General features: G+C 41.2%; 1 protein-coding gene across 12 annotated transcripts in view; it reads left to right on the top strand.

The window, feature by feature from the left end:
- kaznb (kazrin, periplakin interacting protein b) overlaps nucleotides 1-24,121 on the top strand; it is a 325,903-nt gene that overhangs the window by 117,757 nt on the left and 184,025 nt on the right. For 7 of the 12 annotated variants that reach the window (XR_012386897.1, XR_012386896.1, XR_011017122.2 and 4 more), the window contains exon 4: nucleotides 22,621-22,831. Coding sequence is in view for 8 of the 12 variants with exons in the window: in XM_017358249.3 (XP_017213738.1) it covers nucleotides 22,621-22,831 (211 nt within the window). In the remaining 4 variants the exon portion in view is untranslated. Of the gene's footprint in view, nucleotides 1-22,043; nucleotides 22,229-22,273; nucleotides 22,832-24,121 lie in introns of those variants that run through there. The other 5 variants (XM_073916124.1, XM_073916125.1, XM_073916128.1 and 2 more) reach the window with 3 other exon arrangements.

The following is a 24,121-nucleotide window of genomic DNA, read 5'->3' as shown; positions in this document are numbered from 1 at the left end:
TCCTATCTGCCTAGTTAACCTAATTAAACTAGTTAAGCCTTTAAATGTCACTGTAAGCTGTATAGAAGTGTCTTGAAAAATATCTAGTCAAATGTTATTTACTGTCATCATGGCAAAGAACAAATAAATCAGTTATTAGAAATGAAGTATTGAAACTATTATGTTTAGAAATGTGTTGAAAAAAAAATCTTTTCTTTAATAAACTGAAATTAGGGAAAAATATTCAGGAGGGCTATTAATTCAGGGGGCTAATAAATCTGACTTCAACTGTACATTATCATATATGTACATATACAGTATACTGCAAATAGGTTTCATATATGCGCAAATATGCTCAAATAGGTCCTTTCCATCTTTGATGTGATATGTGAGTAAACTTTACACTGATTTAGCTAACATTCCCAGCTCCTGGATTTTGCGTAAGGTTTAAAACTGACAAACTTCTGCCTGTGTTTGCCAATTTTTTAGGATGTTGAGCATACCATTTAAGGTTATTTTGCCAGGTCTTTTAACTAACTTAACCAGCATGTCCTTGCTAGATTTTGAAGAAGATGCTAATTTTATCAGCTGCTGAACAGCTTTAAAGGCCAACAAATTAACACCAGCAAGCACATTTTAACAATTAATTTGTCCCTGGCAAATAATTATTTAAAGGATACAGATATTGGATAGTTAATGTTCATTCATTTATTTTATTTTCAGCTTATTCCCTTTATTAATCAGGTTCACCACAGCGGAATGAACCGCCAACTTATCTAGCATGTGTTTTACGCTACGGATGCCCTTCCAGCCACAGCTCAGCACTGGGAAACACCCATACACACTCATGTCTTTGGACTGTGTGGGAAACCGGAGCACCCAGAGGAAATACACGCAACACTGGGAGAACATGCAAACTCCACACAGAAATGCCAACTAAATCAGCAGGGGCTCGAACCAGCGATCTTCTTGCTGTAAGGCGACAGTTCTACCACCGACACCACCATGTCACCGAATAGTTAACGTTTTACATATAATCGTACATCCTAGTGAACAATTTTAATAACTATTATGGGTTATGTTTACCGTTATGTCTCAGTATACATCATAGTGTAGTAATGACTTGTAAGTAAATATCAGACAATCTTGAGTAAACTTAAGTGAGTAAAGTTAGCCAGCTTCCCAAGGTTATGTAAGGTTTGAAACGTTCGAGGTTACTAAAGTAACCCTTCGTTCCCCGAGGAGGGGAACGGAAGCACTATAAGTGGATTTGATTGTAAAATCCACGCATTGGGAGGTTCGGTTCAGAAGCTACTCGTCTGAAAGAGTATTGAACGGGCCAATTAAGAATGAATTGGCAGCGCAAGCCTGCGCAGGTGAGCGGCATAAGCAATCAACTGAGTATATAAGCTCACCTGGCGCCAGCAGACGCTATCCTTTTTAAGCTGAAGAGACTTTCAACAGCTAAGGGACAGTCATTATGGCGACGGAGTATAGTGCTTCCGTTCCCCTCCTCGGGGAACGAAGGGTTACTTTAGTAACCTCGAACGTTCCCCTTCGGGGGGAACTTCAGCACTATAAGTGGATTTGATTGTAAAATCCACGCATTGGGAGCCCATTGAAAGCGCCATAATGACTGCACCTTACCAACACCCCCGATGAGGAGATAGTCAAGCAAGCGTGACGCACCCACATCATGGGGGGCGCGGTCCTCCAACGTGTCCCTGGCCCTAATTTATCCTACTTCAACAGAAGTTTTACGGATTTATATATATTTTTTGGGAAGTCGTGAGCATCTAGATAATTCTAGGAAAAACGACAGTACGTTGGGAAGCGTGCAATCCCGATAGGGAGGACGCTGCGGAGGCCATCCGTTACCCAAGGGGGGATAGATGGCAGAATTTACATATGGACTAGCCCTAAAAAGGGGGAGTACGCATAGCAAAAGAGTGGTTAGCGGGGAGGGAAGACACGGGTCCGCCCAGGGGGGGGGGACTTAACCGTGGCTGAATAAGCATATGGGATCGCCTAGTGGGGACCACGCATAGCAGGCACCTTTACCCAAAACGCGGGCTGACCAGCGGGCAGACCTACAACGTAGTGGGCCAGCAAGTGACTCCTCCGCTGAGTCAGTGCTGGGGGCCACGGAGGAATCTGCAGGGCTCACCTGACGGGGAACTTTACTGACAGATAAAAAGGCGCACGTATCTCCGTGTTAGGGAAAATGGCGCAGCAAGCGTGTTTCAACACCCTACCGAATTGTTTCCTCAATCACCAAGGGTTACCTAATACCCTTGAGGAAACCGGCTCCACTCGCAGATTGTAAAACCTTGCAAATGTGTTGGGTGTCACCCAGCCCGCAGCTCTACAGATGTCTGTTAGAGGGGCGCCGCGTGCGCGCGCTCGAGAGGAAGCGAAGCTCCGAGTGGAGTGCGCACGCGCTCTCGGGGGACGCGGCTCATCTCGGCTCTGATAGTGAAAGAAAGGCATCCACAATCTAGTGGGAACTTATTTCGGTACGGCACTTCCCTGCTGCCGACCGCTATAACAGACGAAGAGCTGCTCAGATGATCTAAACTCTGAGTGCGGTCCGGATAATATGCAAAACGCGAACTGGACAATAAAGAAGGGCTGGGACTGCCTCCTCCGAGGGCAGCGCTTGCAGGCTCACTACCTCGTATTAAAACGGAGTGGTAGGAACCTTGGGCACATATCGCGGGCGGGGTCTCAGGACGTGAGAGAAGCCAGCCCAATTACAGGCACGAGTCACTGACCGAAAAATGCCTCCGGGTCCCCGACCCTCTAATCGATATCAACGCGACCAGCAGAGCTGTCTTCAGGGACAGAAAGATACTGAGTCGAGGATCGAAGGGATCTGACGCGGCTTGTGTAGCGAGGGCGAGATCCTAAGAGGGCATGAGAGGGGGCGGGGTGGATTAATTCGCTTAACGCCCCTGAGGAACCGGATGATGAGGTTATGCGTTCCCACGGTGCTGCCAGCCACCGCGTTATGAGAGCGGAGATGGCAGCCACGTAACCTTGAGTGTGGAGGGCGACAGCCTGCTCTCCAACTTCTCTCGGCGTAAAGAAAGCACAACGCTGATCTGGCAAATTACGGGGGTCTTCTCAGCGAGAGACACACCATTCAGTGAATAGACTCCACGTCAGGGCATAGGCGCGCTCGGGGAGGGGGCTCTAGCCCGAGTGACGGTATTAGCCACCGCAATCGGAGGTTACCTAAGTCTTCCTCGCGTCTAAAAATCTCTTCAAAGATCGGCGAGGGTGCCAGGTGGTGCCCTGTCCCTGAGAGAGTAGGTGCTCTCTCGAAGGGACTGCCAGGGGAGGGCTATCGCGAGGGAGAGCTCTGACATCCAGGTCCGGTTGAGCCAGAGGGGCGCAACCAGCAACCTGTTTCTCGTCCTCCCTGACCTTGCACAGTAACTGCGCGAGCAGGCTCACTGGGGGAAACGCGTATTTGCGCGTGCCCCGAGGCCAGCTGTAAGCCAGTGCATCCGTGCCGAGAGCACTCGGTCAGGGAAAGAACAACTGGCAATGAGCGATCTCGGGGGAAGCAACAGATCGATCTGGGCTTCCCCGAATCGCGCCCATATCAGCTGAACAGACTCGGGGTGGAGTCTCCATTCTCCAGGACGCAAGGCTGCCGTGAGAGCGCATCGGCTGCACGGTTGAGCTTGCCTGAATATGAATGGCGTGCAGCGATTTCAGCCGCGGATGACTCCAGAGGAGCAGACGGCGGGCGAGCTGAGACATGCGGCGAGAGCGCATACCCCCTATACGGCTGATATACGCCACCGCCGCCGTACTGTCCGTCCTGACCAGCACGTGTTGCCGCTCCAGCACCGGAAAAAAACGGTGGAGAGCGAGGAACACTGCCAACAGCTCCAGGCGATATGCCAATGCAACTGGGTACCTTTCCACAGGTCCGCAGCCGCATGCCCGCAACGCACAGCCCCCCAGCCCGTGTTGGAAGTGTCTGCTGAAACGACAACAAGACTGGACGCCTGTTCTAGAGACACCCAGGCCTGTAGGAACGAGGGGTCGCTCCAAGGGCTGAGGGCGCGGCGACACAGCGCAGTAACAGAGACTCGGTGTGCGCGCGCGTGCCATGCGCGTCTGGGGACTCGATCGTGAAGCCAGTGCTGAAGTGGTCTCATATAGAATAATCCGAGCGGCATGAAGCGGCTGCGGATGCCATATGCCCCAGGAGCCTCTGAAATAGTTTCAGTGGGACCACTATTTTACTGTCGAGCTCTCTCAGACAGTACAGCATCAGCTGAGCGCGCTCTCCGGAGAGGCGCGCTGCCATGGTGACCGAGTCCAGCTCCAGCCCGAGAGAAGAGATCCTCTGCACGGGGGCGAGTTTGCTCTTTTCTCGGTTGACCTGAAACCCCCACAGGTGGAAGTGCCAGAGCACTTTGTCTCTGTGCATAATCAACTGCTCCGAGAGAGGGCAAAATCAGCCAGTCGTAAAGAAATTGAGTATGCAGATGCCCGCGAGCCGAAGGGGCGCTGAGGCACCCTCCGCGGGCTTGGTGAGGACCCGCGGAGACAGAGAGAGCCCGAAGGGGAGGGCTTTGTATTGCCAAGCTCGACCTTCAAACGCAAACCGCAGAAACTGTCGGTGGCGAGGAAGAGTGGAGACATGGAAATACGCGTCCATCAGGTCTAATGCTGCAGACCAACCCAGAGGACGAACGCACCGGAGGATGCGCTTCTGCGTGAGCATTCTGAACGGCAGCTTGTGCAGACAGCGGTTCAAAACGCGCAGATCTAGGATTGGCCGTGACCCACCGCTCTTTTTGGGCACGATGAAGCGTGGGCTGTAAAACCCGCTCTCCATCTCGGCTGGAGGGAGCGGCTCGATTGCATCCTTCGCCAGGAGGACAGCAATCTCCTCTCGCAAGACAGGGGCGGACAGGGGGCTGACCCTGGTGAATACACACCCGTGACTTGGGGGGCCGTTTCGTGGACTGAATCGCATAGCCGAGTCTGATTGTGCGTATGAGCCACCGCGAAGAGCTGGCCCGCGCTAACCAGGCAGGCAGAGCTCTCGCTAATGGACTCATCGCTACAATCGCTGACGTACCAGCAGTGGGGCAGCGCGGAGTGGGTGTGCTGATCCGGGAAGCTCGCGGGTCCCACGGAAAAGCTGGAGGTGAGATATTTGCTCTCACTCCAACCCGAGCTCCGGAGGGGAGGCTCGAGGGGTGGGAGAAAGGAGACCGTCCTCCCAGCGCTCGTGAGCCACTGGCGAAACGCACCGAATCTGCAAGCTAGAAAGCATAGCGTCCCAGACTGGCAGATTTCGGGCTGTCACATCTGGGGAAGTGAAAAGTGCCCTTTCATAATGTTTTCATGGCAGTAAAAAGTGCCGTTGGAAATGGGGCCCCGCCCTCCAGCGGGGAAAGAGCAAGTTCCCTCTTCTCCAGATGGCCTGTCCCAGGGGCGCTTCGCGGTCCGTTGCCGGACTTAGCGGCGTTCTGGGCAGGGGGGCTGCCTGCTTCCGAGGTGCCCGACGCGCTCGCTTCGCCGGAGGCGTGTGCGGGGGCGGAGCAGCTCTCGTAGGCGGGCGCCTTCGGCGAGGAGCAGGTATGAATGGCACGGCGGGCGGAGCGGGCTACGGACCGCCGATAAGACATCACCCACCAACTGCTCTCTCACCGCCTTGAATTCCTGGGTGAATTCACAGACAGTGTCGCCGAACCTGGCTGGGGATATGGGGAAGTCAAGAAAGCGGACTTTGTCGACTTTGCGCATATCAGCCAGGGGTGGCGCTCCTGGACCACTAATGTGGACATCGTCCTCCCCAACGCACACGCAGCGGACTCAGTAGTCCGAAGAGCTAAGTCGGCGGCGGTGCGAAGCTCGTAAGCCTGGGTTGGACCCACCCTCGTGCAGCTCGGCCAGCGCCTGCGCTTGGTAGCGCTGGTAGGTGGCTATCGCATGCAAGGCGGAAGCAGCCTGGCCCGCAGCTATGTAAGCTCTAGCTCCGAGGGAGGTAGATAACTTACAGGCTTTGGATGGGAGATGAGGCGGACCCCGCCAAGAAGAGGCGCCGCGCGGATTTACCGCCATCGCGCACTCAACCTGAGGAATCGCCACATACCCCCTGGCTGTTTCACCGTCAAGAGTGGTTAGGGTGGAGGAACACGCAGCACGAGCAGAAAAAAGTGCTTTACAAGACCGCGTGAGCCTACTGTGCACCTCCGGGAAGAAGGGAACGCCCCTCTAGTCGGTCCGGCCGCGGAGCTGGGGGATAAACCATCTCCAACCCACGGCCGAAGCAGCCCGGGAAAGCACGGCTAACATGTCCGTTTCAGGATCCGTAGTGACAGCGCTCACCAGCCCGAAGGGGGCGAGCGGGTCTGGATCATCATCGGACAATGAAAGCCCACCCTCCGATGCCGCGGTGGACATCTGGTCTCCGGTGTCATCGGGCGTAAGGGCTACCATCTGTTAGACGGATCGCTTCCCCCGCCCGAAGCTTGGATAGAGCGCTTAGAGGAGCGGGAGGTCCGCGGGCCCGTGGGCGACGGATTATCTCTCGCTGAAACCCTCAGATCTGCCCGAGTGCCCGCTGCAGAGCAGGGGACAACTGGGGTGGTTCACCCTTTTGCAAAGGCTAACCGCGATCTTGCGCAACAGTCATGGCATCGCAATGACGACATGAACTGCCCGCGAGCAGCGCATTAACATGCTGGACCCCCAGACATGCAACGCAGTGCCCGCGCCCATCATCCGAGGACAGGAAACCACCGCATCCAGAAACGCACAGTCGGAGCGCCGTCCTGATAAGGACGTGCTGCACGACTGTGTTGCTCTTTCTGTGAAGTTTGCAACTTTATACGCACCGCTCTGGAGGACCGGACCCAAAGAACGCCAGGCAAGGGAGAAACCCAGCTCGACCGTCTGCCACTGCGTGTACACACTCTGGACCGGGAGAATGCTCTCGTTCGCTCAGAATCGCTGGTCACAGCAGGAGGAACCCTCATCGACTCGATCAGAAAGTCTCTGAAGCGAAAAGGATAGCGTCTGCTGGCGCCAGGTGAGCTTATATACTCAGTTGATTGCTTATGCCGCTCACCTGCGCAGGCTTGCGCTGCCAATTCATTCTTAATTGGCCCGTTCAATACTCTTTCAGACGAGTAGCTTCTGAACCGAACCTCCCAATGCGTGGATTTTACAATCAAATCCACTTATAGTGCTGAAGTTCCCCCCGAAGGGGAACTGAGTTTGTTATGAGCTGTTCAACATGCCCATATCATTTATTTATACCAGTTCACTTTAATAACTTATCTAGCAACTTTATATAGTTTTGGTGTTGAACAGCTTACTGTACATTTAATTACAGCTCAAAAACCATTGTAAATGTTCACAAATTTCATTTATTACATAGGTTAATGTTGCTCTTTTTGTTGCCTGGGAGATGGTCTTGTTTAGTTCCATGGTAATGTGGATGTTAACAGTTATACCAGCAGCCGAGCGGCTGTGTTTTAATGAGAAACAGCATGTTTCTTTCCCTGTGAGGCTGTGCACGTGGTTTGCTCGAGAGGTGAACGCTTGACTGGGTTCTGGGCCTAATTATGTGCACCTTAGCTCTCTGACATAGTTCTTTTATAATTTACACATCTTTGTAGTCTAGCACAGGAGCTCTTCGGAGACCACATTTCACCTTTTAATGGTGATTAATGTAGTAGCTAGTTTGACTGATAAGTGGCAGGAGAGGGTCTGCAACAGGGCTTTGCTCCGTCATTGTTCTTGTTTGTTATTTTAGGAGTCAGCGCATTCATTCAGCCCAATAAGAGATGAAGAATGAGAGGCCAGTGTCCGTCTGCCACCCCTGGCGCTGCTCTGCATCAATGCATCTCTGTCGCTCACATCGCATGGGCAACCTGACTACAGGCCAACTGCGGCATTCTGCCAGTCAAACACACACACACACACACACACACACACACACACACACAGACACTCTTGTACAGCTATCTTAATGGGGACTTCCTATATATAGAGGCTCCTACAGTACCTCTAAATCCTCACAGGAAACAATCGCCATTTTTACATTTTCAAAAAAATCTAATTTTCATTATGTTTGATTTATGAGCCGTTTTCCTCATAAATGTCCCTATGAAGTCAGATGGTTCTGGTAGTGCTATACTTGTGGGGACATTTGGTTTTATTTAATGTTTTTTTTATGTCAGAAGACTTTGTTAAGTATGAATTTTAAAAACATTTTAAATTATGAAGACACAAAGCATGTCCTTGTAAACAACCTTAACAAGGGTCAGTAGCTCATAGTCATTATTTTGTCTTTTTTTTTCATCGTAGACTAGTATACATGCACACATACATATAATGATTTTTATATTCTACAGACCTCTACAGTACATTCGGTCCCTATACCCTAAACCCAGCGTTCACAGGAAACGATCAGCATTTTTCGAAATACTTCATTCTGCATTTTTTTCTCATGGTGATTAAAATTAACTGGTATTGCTGTATTAGCAGGGACATTTGGTCAATATCAGAAGACCCCGTTAAGTATGATTTTTAACCATTTTGAATTATTAGAGGACACACAGCATGTCCTTGTAAACCACCTTAACAAAGAAACATTTAGGTCATACCCAGAGCTTTACATTAACTTTTTTGATCACCAGTAATTGTGGCCAGTAGTTTTCCAACATTACTAGCTACTCACCATTTTCACTAGCCACAATTTTGTTGTTGGGAAAATGTATTTTATATGCAAACATTTGACTTGCTAAAATTACTTGATTTAAATTTTGTGTTATGTCTACATGCCTCCTTATTTATTTCACTTTTTTTGTGTGTTGTTTATGTCCTTGCTCAATGAGCATCAGCAAATGGGTTGTGGTTTCATAGTGTCGCATTGTTTTTACTCATCACTTGTCAGGGCTCAACACTAAGGTCTTTCTTTCTTGGACTACACCAAAGTAATTTTTTCTTAGCCACAATGTTTAAATAATGTGTTAAAACAAACTAAATATCGCTGTCTAACTGGCCACAGCTGAAATCTCCCCACATTTGTGTTAAAGCCCTGGTCATACCCATTATTTTGTCAGTTGTGTTCTTGTAAACCACATAGACAGGTATACACTCACAAACACACATACAGTTGAAGTCAGAATTATTAGCCCCGTTTTTATTTTTTTCTTCTTTTTTAAATATTTCCCAAATGAAGTTTGACAGAGCAAGGAAATTTTCACAGTGTGTCTGATAATATTTTTTCTTCTAGAAAAAGTCTTTTCATCAGTATTTGTTTTATTTTGGCTAGAATAAAAGCAGTTTTGAATTTTTTAAAAAGTATTTTTGGGACAAAATTATTAGCCCCTTTAAGCTAGTTTTTTTTCCGAGAGTCTACAGAACAAACCATCATTATACAATAACTTACCTAATTACCCTAACCTGCCTAGTTCACCTCATTAACCTAGTTAAGCCTTTAAATGTCACTTCAAGCTGTATAGAAGTGTCTTAAAAATATCAAGTAAAATATTATTTACTGTCATCATGACAAAGATAAAATAAATCAGTTATTAGAAATAGGTTTTTAAAACTATTATGCTTAGAAATGTGCTGAAACAATCTGCCCTCCATTAAACAGAAATTGGGGAAAAAAATAAACAGCAGCGCTAATAATTCAGGGGGGCTAATAATTCTGACTTCAACTGTATATGTAATGAATTTTAAACTCTACAGACCGTTCAGTATTTTGTATCCCCCTACCCTAAACCCAAAATTCACAGGAAACAATGAGCATTATTCGAAATACTTCATTCTGTATGATTTATAAGACAGTTTTTGGAGACCAATAAAAAGCCCCCACAAGGTCAAAGTAATCTGTTATTGCTGTACTTATGGGGACATTTGGTCCCCACAATGTAAGGATTACAAGGTACACAGACTCAAGCCTAATCTACACTATCACTACTCTGGGTGACGATCTGCTGCAAACGCCGGTCTGAGCATGGAAAATACAACCGGCCTCTGAGTGAGCTGAGAGAGGATCCTGTAGGTTCTACTGGAGCTTCTTTGGGCTCAAGAAAGTTGCTTTTTACTCTTCATTCACACAAGGTTAAAGAATTCTTAACTTTGTTGTGTCGTTCGACATGGCTACCTAGTCTCCAACAATTGCTGATGCTTGGTAGAGGGAGATTGCTGGAAGTCGCTGACTCTCTCCGTTGATATGAATGGTCGCTTGCCGCTTTGTGGCTGCAAGTGGCTTGTAGTGTGAATGACGGTTCATACTCCACACATGTTGGGTTTTTATGTTTTATGGGGACTTCCCATAGGTGTAATGGTTTTTATACTGTTCAAACAGTATATTCTGTCCTCTTCCCCTTAAACCCAACCCTCATTGAAAGCATTCAGCAGTCTTACATTTTCAAAATACTGATTTATGAGCTGTGGTAGAAAAAAGGGCTAGTATTGCTATACTTGTGAGGACATTTAGTCTCAGTGGTTCCCATTTTTGACATTTACACACACTCCCTCAGACAATGCACTAGTTTTTTTTTTTGTAATTTTGAGGTTGCTGTTCATTTTATTAAATGAGCTGAGTGTATTGTAGAACACAGTGTTTCTTCTGTGTGAGCAGGGAGTTTGTCGCTCTGTAATTACAGTTTAAGTGGATGTCATTCTTATGAGTGATTGAATGCGCAACTTGCAATTGTTGCATAAACTTTTTTGTTTCGGTCCAAATGTGATGTTGTTTTCTTCTCCTGACTGTTGTGAAATAACTATAGATTAGGTTTTCATAGTTGTATGATTAGATGCATCTGCAGGAATTACATGGATTGTTTTAGGCTGTGTAAAATTACTAGTTTTTGGCTTCATCTGTGGGAACTTGTTTTCACCTAAAAGTGTGAAATAAAAGAGAATTCTCAAAATGTTGCTGTTGAGAAATATGCAGTAAAGTCTCAATTTTCATTCACACAAAAACATTTTTGAAAACTGTATTCTCTATACAGTAAATACAATGTACTGTATATAGTGTAGCTAAAGTAAAAGTTTACTTTATTCTAAAGTAATTAATTGTCATTTATCAGTATAGACTGATTGATTTTTTTAGATTATATAATTTATATTTCAAATAAATGCTGTTATTTTCAAGTGTCTGTTTATCAAATAATGTATATGGTCTATACTAAAAATAGTAAGCATAATTAATATTAACTTAAAATTGTAATAAAAAATATTAATATTAAACTAAGTGTAATTAATTACTTTGAACACTAAATCAGCATATTACAATGATTTCTGAAGGATTATCTGAGACCAAAGACTGGATTAATGATGCTAAAAAATACAGCTTTGCCTTCAGAGCAATAAATTAGATTTTAAAATATATTCAAATATAAGCAGCTGGTTTAGTAATAAATATATGACTCATAATCACAAATATGTTTTGCAGTGTTACTGTATATTTGGTCAATTAATTGTGAGCTTGAAAAACTTGAAAAAAATACATTTGCAAAAATAAATAGCTTTTTAAAATATTATATGTTATTTTATATTTATATAATTAATTTTATTCATTCATTAATTTTCCTTCGTCTTAGTCTTTTATTTATCAGGGGTTGCCACAGGAGAATGAACCGCCAACTATTTCAGTATGTTTTATGCATCTGATAAACTTCCAGCCGCAACCGAAGTCTCTTTAAGGCTAGTCATTTCACTCGGCAGCCATGTTTGAAACGCGTTTCGGGCAGCATGCTTGGGCATTCTGTCTAAATGGGGAACATCAAATTCTCCAAAACTGTTAGCCAAGCTTAAGATTACATTACATATTTGGAAACACCGGTAAAATTAAACAACATAAGGTTCATTTCTAAACATTTCAATCAAACAAAATCTGTTTCCGGGTTCAAGATGCTACTTGTTTGAATTTAGAAAATATTTGTTTATGACAAATTTAGTCACATGTCTTTTTAGTCACATCTCACAATAAAGTGATTTGTTTTTTTATGAAATCATGGTGTACACAACAGTCTCTGGACTTGCTGCATCAAAAACACGAATATTTTAACAATTTATAAAAAATAATCACTTTCTGGCTATTGAATATTAGGCTTGATTATATATACAGTATTGTGATCATGATTTTTGAAAGTTTTACATTGCATTGTAAACGTTTATTATTACCATTTGTTGAGTGTTCCAATACAGTTTGATATAGCGCTTGGACCCAGAAGCCGCTTTGCGTGATGTCACACTTAACAAGCCGATATGAGTGACACGTCTTGTGTATTCTATAGTTTTTGCCACAACCTAGCACTGGGAAATATATTAAATTTACTTAGTTTATTTATTTTCTAACTTAAAAAAAAAATGGTCACAGTAGAACCACTTGAAATAAAGTAGAAAAGACAAAAAGGATGACCACAAAATCTCATGACATTTGATACTGTAACTGTTTTAGATGTTGGAGAATTGCTGGCTGTAAAGTAATTTGTACGTTTACATAGAAGCTAATAACTCATTTTTGAAATCATTGAACTATCAAAAACGAAAATCATACATTTTAAATTGTACAAATTCAGTTGAAGTCACTGCCTTATAAAATAGTTACATTTCCTCAGAGACTGGATTGGATGAGGGTCAAAAAAACAGCTCATGTCAACCACTCTCCAGTATATCATATAAAATATTTCTTTAGCGCTCTGTGATATTTTTTATTCACGTCATGTCCCAAAAACAACAAATCCTCCTCATCTAGACAGTTATAACAACAAGTTAGAAAAGTGCTTAAATTTAGCCAGTTCTTCATCAACAAATTCAAGTCCTCGACAGGAAATGATCTTGCTGTTTCCTGTGGTTTTTGGGCACACTGTTAGTGCATTGATTCAATGGTGTGTGAGTCTGTGGGAAGAGCCCTTGACCTCACACATGCCCATGATCTCTCTGTACTCCCTTTCTCTCTCTTTCACACACACACATACACACGCACACGCACATTGACACAAGTGAGGAAACAGAATTGGCAGGCGAAGGATTTTCACACAGCACCCCGATAAGAGCCTTATAAAAACTTGGCTGTGATTACAAAACTCTCTCTCTCTCTCTTTTTTGGAGAGCAAAACAAAAAAAAAAATATTCCAGTGTACCTGGCACGAGTCGATATTCAATTAACCACACCAGCCTCTTGTCGTGGCCGTTTATCAATATCTTGTTTTAATTGCACTTGCTTAATCGCAAGCTATTTACGCCTGTGACCAAATGAACGAACAGATGAATAACAGCTATTTAGAAAGTTTTTCGATAGAGGGGCAGATGCACCGTGGTTTTGTTCTGTCAGTGGGTGTGCCGACATTGAATAATGACCTGATGCTGGGTTATTATAGCTTTTGTAATTAGTTAGTTTGCTTCTTTAATTTAGCATTTGGTCTGTAACATCAGACTGTGTCATTTTTAGGAAAAAATTCATTGACTGTCATTCAGTATTATCATGATTATTAAAAGAAATGCAATAAATGTTGTTAGAGTAATGATGTTTATTTACCAAAAATTTTGTCAGTCATGTATTGTCAGACAAAATACTAATTAATTGTCTTTTTAAAATCGTTATACTTTGTCACTATCCTTCAAATTTTTTTTTATATATTTATACTGTATATGCACTACCTGACAAAAGCCTTGTCGCCTATCCAAGTTTTAGGAACAACAAATAATAACTTGATTTTTAGTTGATCACTTACTATCAGAAGTGGCTTGTTATCTTTTATTATGCCTATTTTAGAAAAATAAAATATGATTATGCCTTGATTTTAAATTATTTAATTAGGACAGTAAGGTCTGACTTTGCTTAGACAAAAGTCTTGTCACTTAACAGAAATAATGTCCAGTATAGAATATAAAGCCATGCTGCCGTGGAAAAACAGTTAATATTGTGTATGACTCCCATAAGCTTGGATGACTGCATCCATACATCTCTGCAATGACTCAAATAACAATAATAAAGTCATCTGGAATGGCAAAGAAATCGTTTCTGCAGGACTCTTAAAGATCAAGATTCTTTGAGATTCTTTGGATTCATCTTCATTGTCTCCTCTACAACTTACCCCAGGCATGCTCAATAATGTTCATGTTTGGTAGCTGGACTAGCCAATCCTGGAGCATCTTGACCTTGCTTTTAGGAACTTTGATGTGGAGGCTAAAGTATGAGAGGGAGCGCTATCCTGCTGAACAAATATCTTGATATCTCAGGCTGTTGATGTTGCCATCTACACTGCAGATTTATCACGCGTCCCCATACAGAATGTTATTCCAAACCATAATTTTTCCTTCACCAAACTTGACTGATCTCTGTGAGAATCTTGGGTTTATGCAGGTTCCGATAGGTCTTCTGCAGTATTTGTGATGATTGGTATGCAGTTCAACAGATGATTCATCAGAAAAATTTACAAAATGAAGTTATTATTTGTTGCTCTTACAACTAGGATTGACGACAAGAGTTTTGTCAGGTAGTGTATGATCAGGTGTATTCAGTTTTTCTTAATGAATCCAGGTTAAATAAAGTATGTTGTTTTATCTTTACATAAATATCTCTTACACTCAGTGATGGAACATTATTTATACAAACTGTATTTGAAAACATTAAAGAAGACACTTTAATTGCATTTAAAATGCTTCTATGCATGTAACATTGCCTAAAACAATGTAAATTCAATGGGAAATAGACACCAAGTGATTAATAATTGACTAATTGGTGATCGGTGTTGACTAATATTTGAACATATTTGAGTTGAAAATGAATTTATTTAGTGAAGGGATTTACCTAATTTGATATTTAATATGGTTTCAGAACCATCGATTCACATGTATCACAATCCAACTCACATGCAAGTAATATGAAAGCTTTTTAGCAGATTTATCTGTTTATTATTGTTTGCTTTACAACTCAAATGGTTGTTTTTATCAAAGGTATTTTTGTATTGTGAATTTACTTAGCACTGAATTATGTCTGATATGTCATAACCAGAGCACTTAGCCATTTGTTTATGTTTCTCTAATGAAATAGTATTAGCATTTTAGATAGCTAGTATTAAAAAGGTAGTAAACAAAGGTTCTGCAGTACAATATTAAAGAAGTTTGTTTTTATTCATGGAACTGTAATAATACAAATAACAACAATGCATTTTTTAATGCACTTTTTTAAAAGCTTACTGCTACAGTAAGATGAATAAAAAAGCAGTATTAAATACTATGAATTAAAAACAAGCTTAAATAAATACATCTCAACCAACTTTTTGAAGTGATCCAAAGTTGGTGCGTTATTAAAGATTTTAAAAGGAAGAGCATTCAATAATTTCATTTGGGATTTATTAAATGCAAGTCAATAATTATTGTCATTTTGAAAGTCAAATAAACTTATACAGGCAAAACACAGTTATTACCTTATAGATTGAGGCAACACATGAGTGCCCAATGAAAATGGTTTCTTCTTTAATGTTTTTACTAAAGAAAAAATGTACAGTATCTACATTTTGAATGACCCGAGGCTAAGTAAATTAATGACAAATTTTCATTTTTGGCTGAAATATTCATTTCATTCTTTGGAGATGAGAGTGAAACGGGTGATAAAATGTAAAGTGCATGACCTACTTCTACATCTTTAAGAAGTATATGTAGCCTGGTTCTGTGATCTGATATCCAATTTGCAGATCATACCAGCCACCGTCAGCGTTGAGCCTGAGAGCCTGAATTCAGCTGAACTGCTGCACTAATGACTCTCAGAGCCGTGTGGATATTCCTGTGAACCTTCTCTCCTTTATGATACTCCCGGGTCTCAATTCCCCGTGTGTCCGATCTCATAAAAATGTGTTATAAAATCAGTTAAAGCTGTAGCTCAGTGCTGAGACTTTCACACGGGCCTCTTTCTTTCACTTTTTGTCAGCTCATGTTCTGGGGTATCAATGGTATTATCACTAACTAAAGTCATTCACACATTTAAAGAATAAGGACAGATTTTAAATAGGTTTTTGACTATATTTGAATTTTTGAACTATACATTTACATTGATGTGTTTGGTGGACACTTTACAAGCTTTACGTTTATGTTTTGTACTATTGAATAGTTTGTGGTCATGAAGATTTTTTACATTTGCATACCTGTCAACATTGGGATGTAAAAACACGGGATAATAAAATAAAACCCACTAATAAAACACACCAGAACTGACATTTTTACATATTATTGAATGTATTTGTCTGTTTAAAAACATCCAAATCCAAAACTGATCACTTTCGCTGCTCTTCAAATTGCGTATACACAAACTGATCTGGAAACAGTGTTTTTATGCACTGTATTGTTATTGTTATTAATGTTATCGGTCAGTAACATTAAGGCTGATTTACATGACTGATTCAGAGACTGCATAGGAAGGATGATGGTCCACGCAAACCTTTTATGGAAAGAGAGTGAACGTAACTGTTTTTATATTTATTTCTACATGTTTTCATGCCAATATAAAGCGAAAGCACAATTCTCTTGAACAGTTCTTGCAGTTAATCAAATTTGAGATTGGGTCTTTTATGCTACTTTCACTTTTCATAGAAAAATAAAAAATTTGGGAGAAATACGGGAAAATAGAATTTATAATGGTAAAAGAGAGAATGGTAAAATACAAGAGAATTCTGGCATAAATGGGAGGGTTGACAGGTATGCAATTGTGACCTCGTATGCATACAGACCTATACAAAAGTCTGATGAAATCTGATATATCATCTTATATGAGCATATATAAATTTAAAATTATAGGTAATATAAATGAACATACACATATTTCATTTAAGATATTTATATAAATGGCCAGTCCAATTTCACAATGTGTCTATTTTATGTATTGTCAGAAAGGTGGGTAATTCGTACATATTCACATGATTTAATTAGTATGAAAATTAAGATTTTAACCCTACCTCTAACTGAAAGTTGAGAAAATTATACTAAAATGTATGAATGAGATTGAACAAATTAATACGAATTAGTCATTAAATCAAAAAGTAACAAATTGTCATTAGCAATAAGTTTAACTTGCAAAATGCCATCACAAAGTAACATCAAAATTGTATATATATATTTAATTATCTATACAGTGCATCTGGAAATAATTCATAGCACTTCACTTTTTCCACATTTACATATGTTACAGCCTTATTTCAAAATGGATTAAATTCATGTATTTCCTCAAAAATCTACACCCAATACCTCATAATGACAATGTGAAAACAGATTTTTGGAAATTGTTGAAAATTTATTAAAAATAAAAAAACAGAAAAAAATCACATGCACGTAAGTATTCACAGCCTTTGCTCAATACTTTGTTGATGCACTTTTGGAAGCAATTACAGCCTCAAGTCTTTTTGAATATGATGCCACAAGCTTGGCACACCTGTCTTTAGGAATTTTTGCTCATTCCTCTTTGCAGTACCTCTCAAGCTCTATCAGGTTGGATGGGAAGCGAAGGTGTACAGCCATTTTTCAGATCTCTCCAGAGATGTTCAGTGGGATTTAGGTCTGGGCTCTGGCTGGTTCACTCAAGGACATTCACCAAGTTGCTGTGAAACCACTCCATTCCAGTCGCCCCAGTCTGAGGTCAAGAGCACTCTGAAGCAGGTTTTCATTCAGGATGTATCTGCATTGCTGCATTCATCTTTCCTTTTTATCCTGACTACTCTTCCAGTTCCTGCTGCTGAAAAACATCCCCACAGCATACTGCCACCACTATGCTTCACTGTAGGGATAGTATTAGCCTGGTGATGAGCGGTGGCTGGTTTTCTCCAAACCTAATGCATGGCATTCACTCCAAAGAGTTAAATTTTTAGTCTTATCAGACTGTTTCTTATTGTCTGGGAGTCCTTCAGATGTCTTTTAGCAAACTCCAGGCAGGGAGTATCTTCCGTCTGGCCACTCTACCATACAGGCCTGATTGGTGGATTGCTGCATAGATGGTTTTCCTTTTGTAAGGTTCTCCTCTCTCAACAGAAGAAGGCTGGAGCTCAGACTGAGTGACCATTGGGTTATTGATCACCTCCCTGATTAAGGCCCTTCTCCCTCGATCACTCAGATTAGATGGCTGGTCAACTCTAGGAAGAGTCCTGGTAGTTCCAAACATCTTCCACTTATGGATTATGGAGGCCACTGCACTCATTAGAACTTTCGAAGAGCAGAAATTTTTCTGTAACCTTCCCCAGCCTTCTGCCTCAACACAAAACTATCTCGGAGGTCTACTGACATCTCCTTTGTCTTCATTCTTGGTTTGTGCTTTGACATGCACTGTAAACCCTGGGACGTTATATAGACAGGTGTATGCCTTTTTAAATCATGTCCAATCAACTGAGTTTACCACAGGTGAACTTCAATTAAGCTGCTGAACCATCTCAAAAATGATCAGTGGAAACAAAAAGTACCTGAGCTCAATTTAGAGTTTCACGGAAAAGGCTGTGAATAATTCTTTGCATGTGATTTTTCAGGTGTTTTATTTTTAATAATTTTGCAACAATTTCAAGAATCTTTTTTCACATTGTCATTATGGGGTATTGTGTGTGTGTGTGTGTGTGTGTGTGTGTGTGTGTGCGCGTGCGTGCATGCTTGCGTGTGTGTGTGTGTGTGTGTATATATATATATATATATATATATATATATATATATATATATATATATATATATATATATATATATATATATATATATATATATATATATATATATATATATATATAGTATAATGCTATATATGTATACTATGCATATATCACATGTGTGTGAAGGTGGGGTGAAAGTTAAGATGTAAAAAAGCATCATTTTTACTTGCTTTGACTATCTTCAAAAGTGTGTTAATAAAGTAAAGCTTGTAGTCTATTTGTAAACCACTAAACCAGACCTCATATCATCTGACAATTATGTGTTTTTTTTTTTTTTTGGTAATTTAAGGCAACATAAAAACACTCTTAACTGCAGAGCTGACTCAGTTTGGAGCAAATTCAGCCTGCGCATATTCTTGGCAAAAGGCAGGTGACAACAGCCGAGCTTGGGGAAAGGCCCTGTTGTAAAGCCATAGAACAACTGTTAGCTGTCCAGTTCCTGTCCTTTGTCTTTTCCCACTGACATTCAGCATTGTTCACCCTGAGTCCTTTGTAAGGCCTGGTGTGCTTTACTCAATGGAGGTGACTTTTAATAAGACTTTTCTCTTTTTGCAGAATGGAAAAGCCACAGAATATGAAACACCAAACTAGATCTTCCCAAACATGCTCCTTTTTCTTTGTGTCTCCACCACTCCTTCTGGTTCTGTTTCTAACTCTCTTGCTCTTTTCTTTTGAGTGACTGTAGTGGTTTCAGGGCTGGGATTTGAAAACAAAGCTCTGCCTCGCTGGCTTTTTCAGCTGCAGCCTGAACCTCAGCATGAATGGTGTTAGCAAAGCACATGCGGTGCTCTTTCCAGTTCATTTCTGATGGAAATCAGTCAGTTTTGAACAAAAACTTTGCAACTTTTTTTATTTTGTTGCATTGTATTTGAGCCATCTCTTAATCTTGAGTAGGATGAATGCGAATAAAATCCCACTGGTAGCAGAAACCTGTTATAAACTGTCATATTTTAATGCCTGTTTTTAGTGTGGATTCCAATGTTGTGCCCCATTCATTTCTGGCATCCCATCCTATGAATACCAATGAGGAACTGTCTCAGTCAGAGCCGTGAAATGATAGGTGTTCGCTGTGTTTTTTGGTGTAATGGTTCACCAAATTTGCTTCTCTCACTCACACCCCATCAATTTGTTGTAGAAATCGAGTGATTTTGCTCATTTTCATCCAGTGTTTGTCTGGGGAATGTAAAAGCCACTGTTTTAAGAGCTGGTATTGATTATAGTCATAAGCAAGGGTTAAATTAGGCTTTTTTCTGTCCTCAATTGAAAATTGATGATAGGCAGTCTATGCAATTTATTTTAAATGCACATATACTTTAGTCAAGTTTCAGTTTGGTTTTTCACATAAATTTTGTGGGAATTTAAGCTCAAGTAAAGCTTTGATGTAAAATTCATTATCTTTTCCTTAACTACACAGGCATTCCACTTGACAGCTTCATATTTTTAAAGACTTTTGAAAAGGATTGACAAGCTCATATCAACAGGGTAGCCTTTAAAAAAGTGAATATTTGACAGTATTATTTTGAATGAAATGACTTATTTGATTTGATTAAATTTTATTATTATAATATTTTTAAAGCAATGCATTAAATATAATGCCCAAATTGAATGCAATGCAAGTCACTTTTGTATAATCTAAAAAATATTTGACCCCTTTTAGTTAGCATATAAACCTTGAATCATATAAAACAAAATTTAGGGATGTCCAGATGCGATCACATGATTTAGACTTGATTGGAATCAGACAGTATTAGGACTTGAATATATATATATATATATATATATATATATATATATATAAAAATGACCAATATCACACTCATAGCAGTGCGATATGGCTGTATATCGGCACTGGTGGGAGGCGTGCGTTGGCAGCCATATCGCACTGCTATGAGTGTGATATTGTGTTTATACAACAGTTTGACGGCATAATTGTGTATATAAAAACAAAACCAAACATGGAGAGACTCAAAAACCCTTTTGTATGTGGAACTACTTTCTTCCGGATTCAAATCATAAGCCGACAGTTAAACAGTTGAGCGTGCATCTTTTAAACTTTAGATCTGTAGTGTCTGCTTTTTGCTGGCTGTATGTGGGCGGAGTAATACACAAAAGGTAAAGAGGCTGTAGGAGTTCTGATATTGCAGAATATCGCACGGCTATTAGCCAATCAGATTTGAGAACCAGACAGAACTGGTGTGTATATATATATATATATATATATATATATATATATATATATATATATATATATATATATATATATATATTCTCATTATTTTTTAACACATTTATGGATATGTGATGCAACAGTTCGGTCTCTTTTTTGACTTCAGACAGAAACAGCTCTATAATAGACATCACTTAGTTGTAGAGATGCTATTGGTTAAATGCTGGCAAAGTATAACACGGAAGCAGATTGAAGCGGAAGGCGCAAGTATGTTTGCGGTTTGTAGGTATTATAAAGTTGATGACAGCAACATTACCATAGCAAACTGTGAGATATGTAAACTTGAGATTGTTTTAAGTTGAGGTGCTATTTGTTTTTATATGCTTTTGTTTTTTATATTTACTGTTGCACTAAAGTCCAAAAGTGAAAAATGTGTGTTTTTTATTACTTGATTGTTCAAGCTACCTCACTGAAGTGCTCTGTTTGTTAACAGACTTGTTGAATGTTAAAATATGCTGAATTAAATAAAAAATAAGGGACATCATGGATCTATATATATATTTTTTAATATAGGATCGGGTTTCGGTATTGGTACATACTCAAAATCAAATGACTCGGACTCAGACTTGAGAGCAAAAAAACCTGATCGGGACATTCCTAACAAAATTCATACTTTATTATAGTTTTCTCAATGTCTTTTAATTAAGAATTAGATGTTCAAAAGGCTAAACATTTATATCAGATGAAATAAAGTTCCAGATGATCTCAAGATCCCTAAAGAACTTTTGTACTGTAGCCCAGCATTTTATTGAACATCATAGGAGCTTCTTGCTTTCTTCCCATCCTTAAAGGACATAAGACTTTTCAATCTGTTGCGCAAGACTTCTGGGAAAGGGTAAAGCGTTTTAGGTCCGCTTCTGAAGACCAGAGGGCTTTTCAAAATCAGCCCCAAACTTTTGACCCTGTGAAGAGATTGATTGCATTCAGTGTAATTCTCTGCACTTCCTGTATGCAGGGGGCCGGACTAACAGCCGTCCCTCGTGTCCAGGGCTCCAGAGCTCTGCCCGGTCCCTCTCTCTCTCCACCCACACACCCCCATCCCCAACCTCAAGAGCGGGGGAGCCGTTCCCAGGGACAAAAGAATGAATATGTTATGAAAAGAAAGGGAAAGGGGTGGGAGCCTGCTTGTCCGAGAGAATAGATGTATCCAGCTTGACAAGTGTTTGTCAAGGGATCAAGGGAAGTGTCATTTTCCTTCTCAGAGATATAAGATCTTACTCGTTATTCAAACTGCTCCAAAAGTGGTGGATCTTCAAGGCGAAGCTCGCAGTTCACAGAGTTCCAGAAACATTGCACTTCAGCTCCCTACTTCTCTCCCCCCAGAAATCTGGTGCACATGGTACGTTCCGTTTAAAAGAGAGCATGTCATCTCTCAATGCACTGTGTTCTCTCTGGAAGCAGCTGCTTGGAGCGCAGTTTTTCAGCGGGAACTCTGTCTCACTGCTGTTTCGCCTGTCCACTGCGTCTCTCTCTCTCTCTCTCTCTTTCTCTCTCTATCGCACACTTGGCACTCTTTCACAGAGGACAGGTAGCGATTAGGTCTTTTTTTGCTGGGATAAGGAGGAGGGAAGTCTGACTTGGGATTTTTTTTGTTCCTCTTCTCCGGCGTGTGTTGTGTATGTGTGGTCTAAACTGTGGCAGGCGAGGAGGGATAAAGGGGGACCCGTGGCTTGTTCTACCCCCTGACAGAGCCCTTGACACCATGCCCCTCTGTGTGGATTTGCTTCTCAGGGCAAAATCCTGAAAATGATGGAGGACAACAAGCAGCTGGCTCAGCGGATCGATGGGGCCATCCAGTCGGCCAGTCAGGAGGTGACCAACCTGCGCTCCGAGCTGTCCGCCACCAGCCGCAGATTGGCCGAGTTGGGGGCGTGCAACCCCATCGGCCTGGAGAACAACCAGCAAAACCACCATCACCACCACCATCACCACCACCTCCACGGTAAGACGCATGTTAAGTTTTGCTTGGTCTGTTCACTGCGTTTCAACTTAGCAAACAGTTCATTTTGGAGGGTTTGTGTGTGAGATTGAGCTTTTGTTGAGAGAAGTAAGTAAGGAGGGGAGGACGGGGGCAGCTGATCCCGTTCTTCACCGCCTCGTCCCGTTTCCCGGGCAGCCAGTGGGACGGCTTTCTAATGCAGCTGTGACATATCAGGCAGAGAGAGAGCAGAGAAATGAAGGCTGGCATCAGGTCCGGTTGTCGTCATAAGTCCTGATTCGCAGGGAATAACATGAAACACGTGGCTCAGTTCTGATACTTTAACTTACTGTGTCTTTTTGTGAATATTAAACACTTTTTAATTCTAGAATTCAGGCATCTGTTGGACAGACATTTGTTGAATGTTTTACTAAAAAAGTTATTTGAGCATCTTGATGAGCCTAGCACAGCTAAATTGGATTAACCATTGACTTGATTTTGGAGCAAAACTGGCTGTTTGTCAAACAATGGCAGATGGGGCAGTGTTTAAACACTCATTATTATTGCAATTTTGTTTGGTGGCGTGAAAAATTCACTTTCAAACTGACAATTCTCCCATGTTATGATTTCATTAAAAATGAAACTCTGTCATCATTTGCTCAACTTCATATTATTCCAGACCTGTATTTCTTCCTCTGAAAAGTACAAAGAACAGCCAGTTTTGGCTTACATTTCTCAGAATATCCTTATGCATGGATCATGAAAAGCAACATCTGGATTGGTAAATAATGATGAATTTTTTATGTTAAGATGAATTATCCCTTTTAGATGAGATGTCAATCTCAGCATTGTCAATTCTAGTGCTTGGTGATATCACATGACCCTTAAAAATACAGCAACATTATAGTTTCTAAGGTTCTAAGTTAAGGGTTTCTATGGCATTTGATAGATTAGTTTTCCAAAAGTTTTCCACATCATGTTTATGGTTGGCTATTTGTTTATTTATCATTCATCCATTAAATTTTTTTTCAGCTTAGTCCCTTTATTAATCAGGGGTAGCCTTCATGCTGTGTTGCGACAGCGCTACCCACTGCACCATGCCACCCTTATTTATTAATTTATTTATTTTTTTTTATTATTTGTTTGTTTGTTTGTTTGTTTGTTTCTTATGTTAAGGGTCCATTTCTTTCATTTATGAGAGTAAAGTAAACAAATTGTGTATTAATATATTTTAGTTTTATATTCCTGTTAGGGCTGTGCGATTTGGAGAAAATATTTAATTGCGATTTATTTTTTTTTTTATGATATTGTTTA

This window comes from Danio rerio, chromosome 11 (assembly GCF_049306965.1).
Source record: "Danio rerio strain Tuebingen ecotype United States chromosome 11, GRCz12tu, whole genome shotgun sequence".
NCBI lineage: Eukaryota > Metazoa > Chordata > Actinopteri > Cypriniformes > Danionidae > Danio > Danio rerio.
This window is presented reverse-complemented; position numbering and strand designations above follow the sequence as displayed.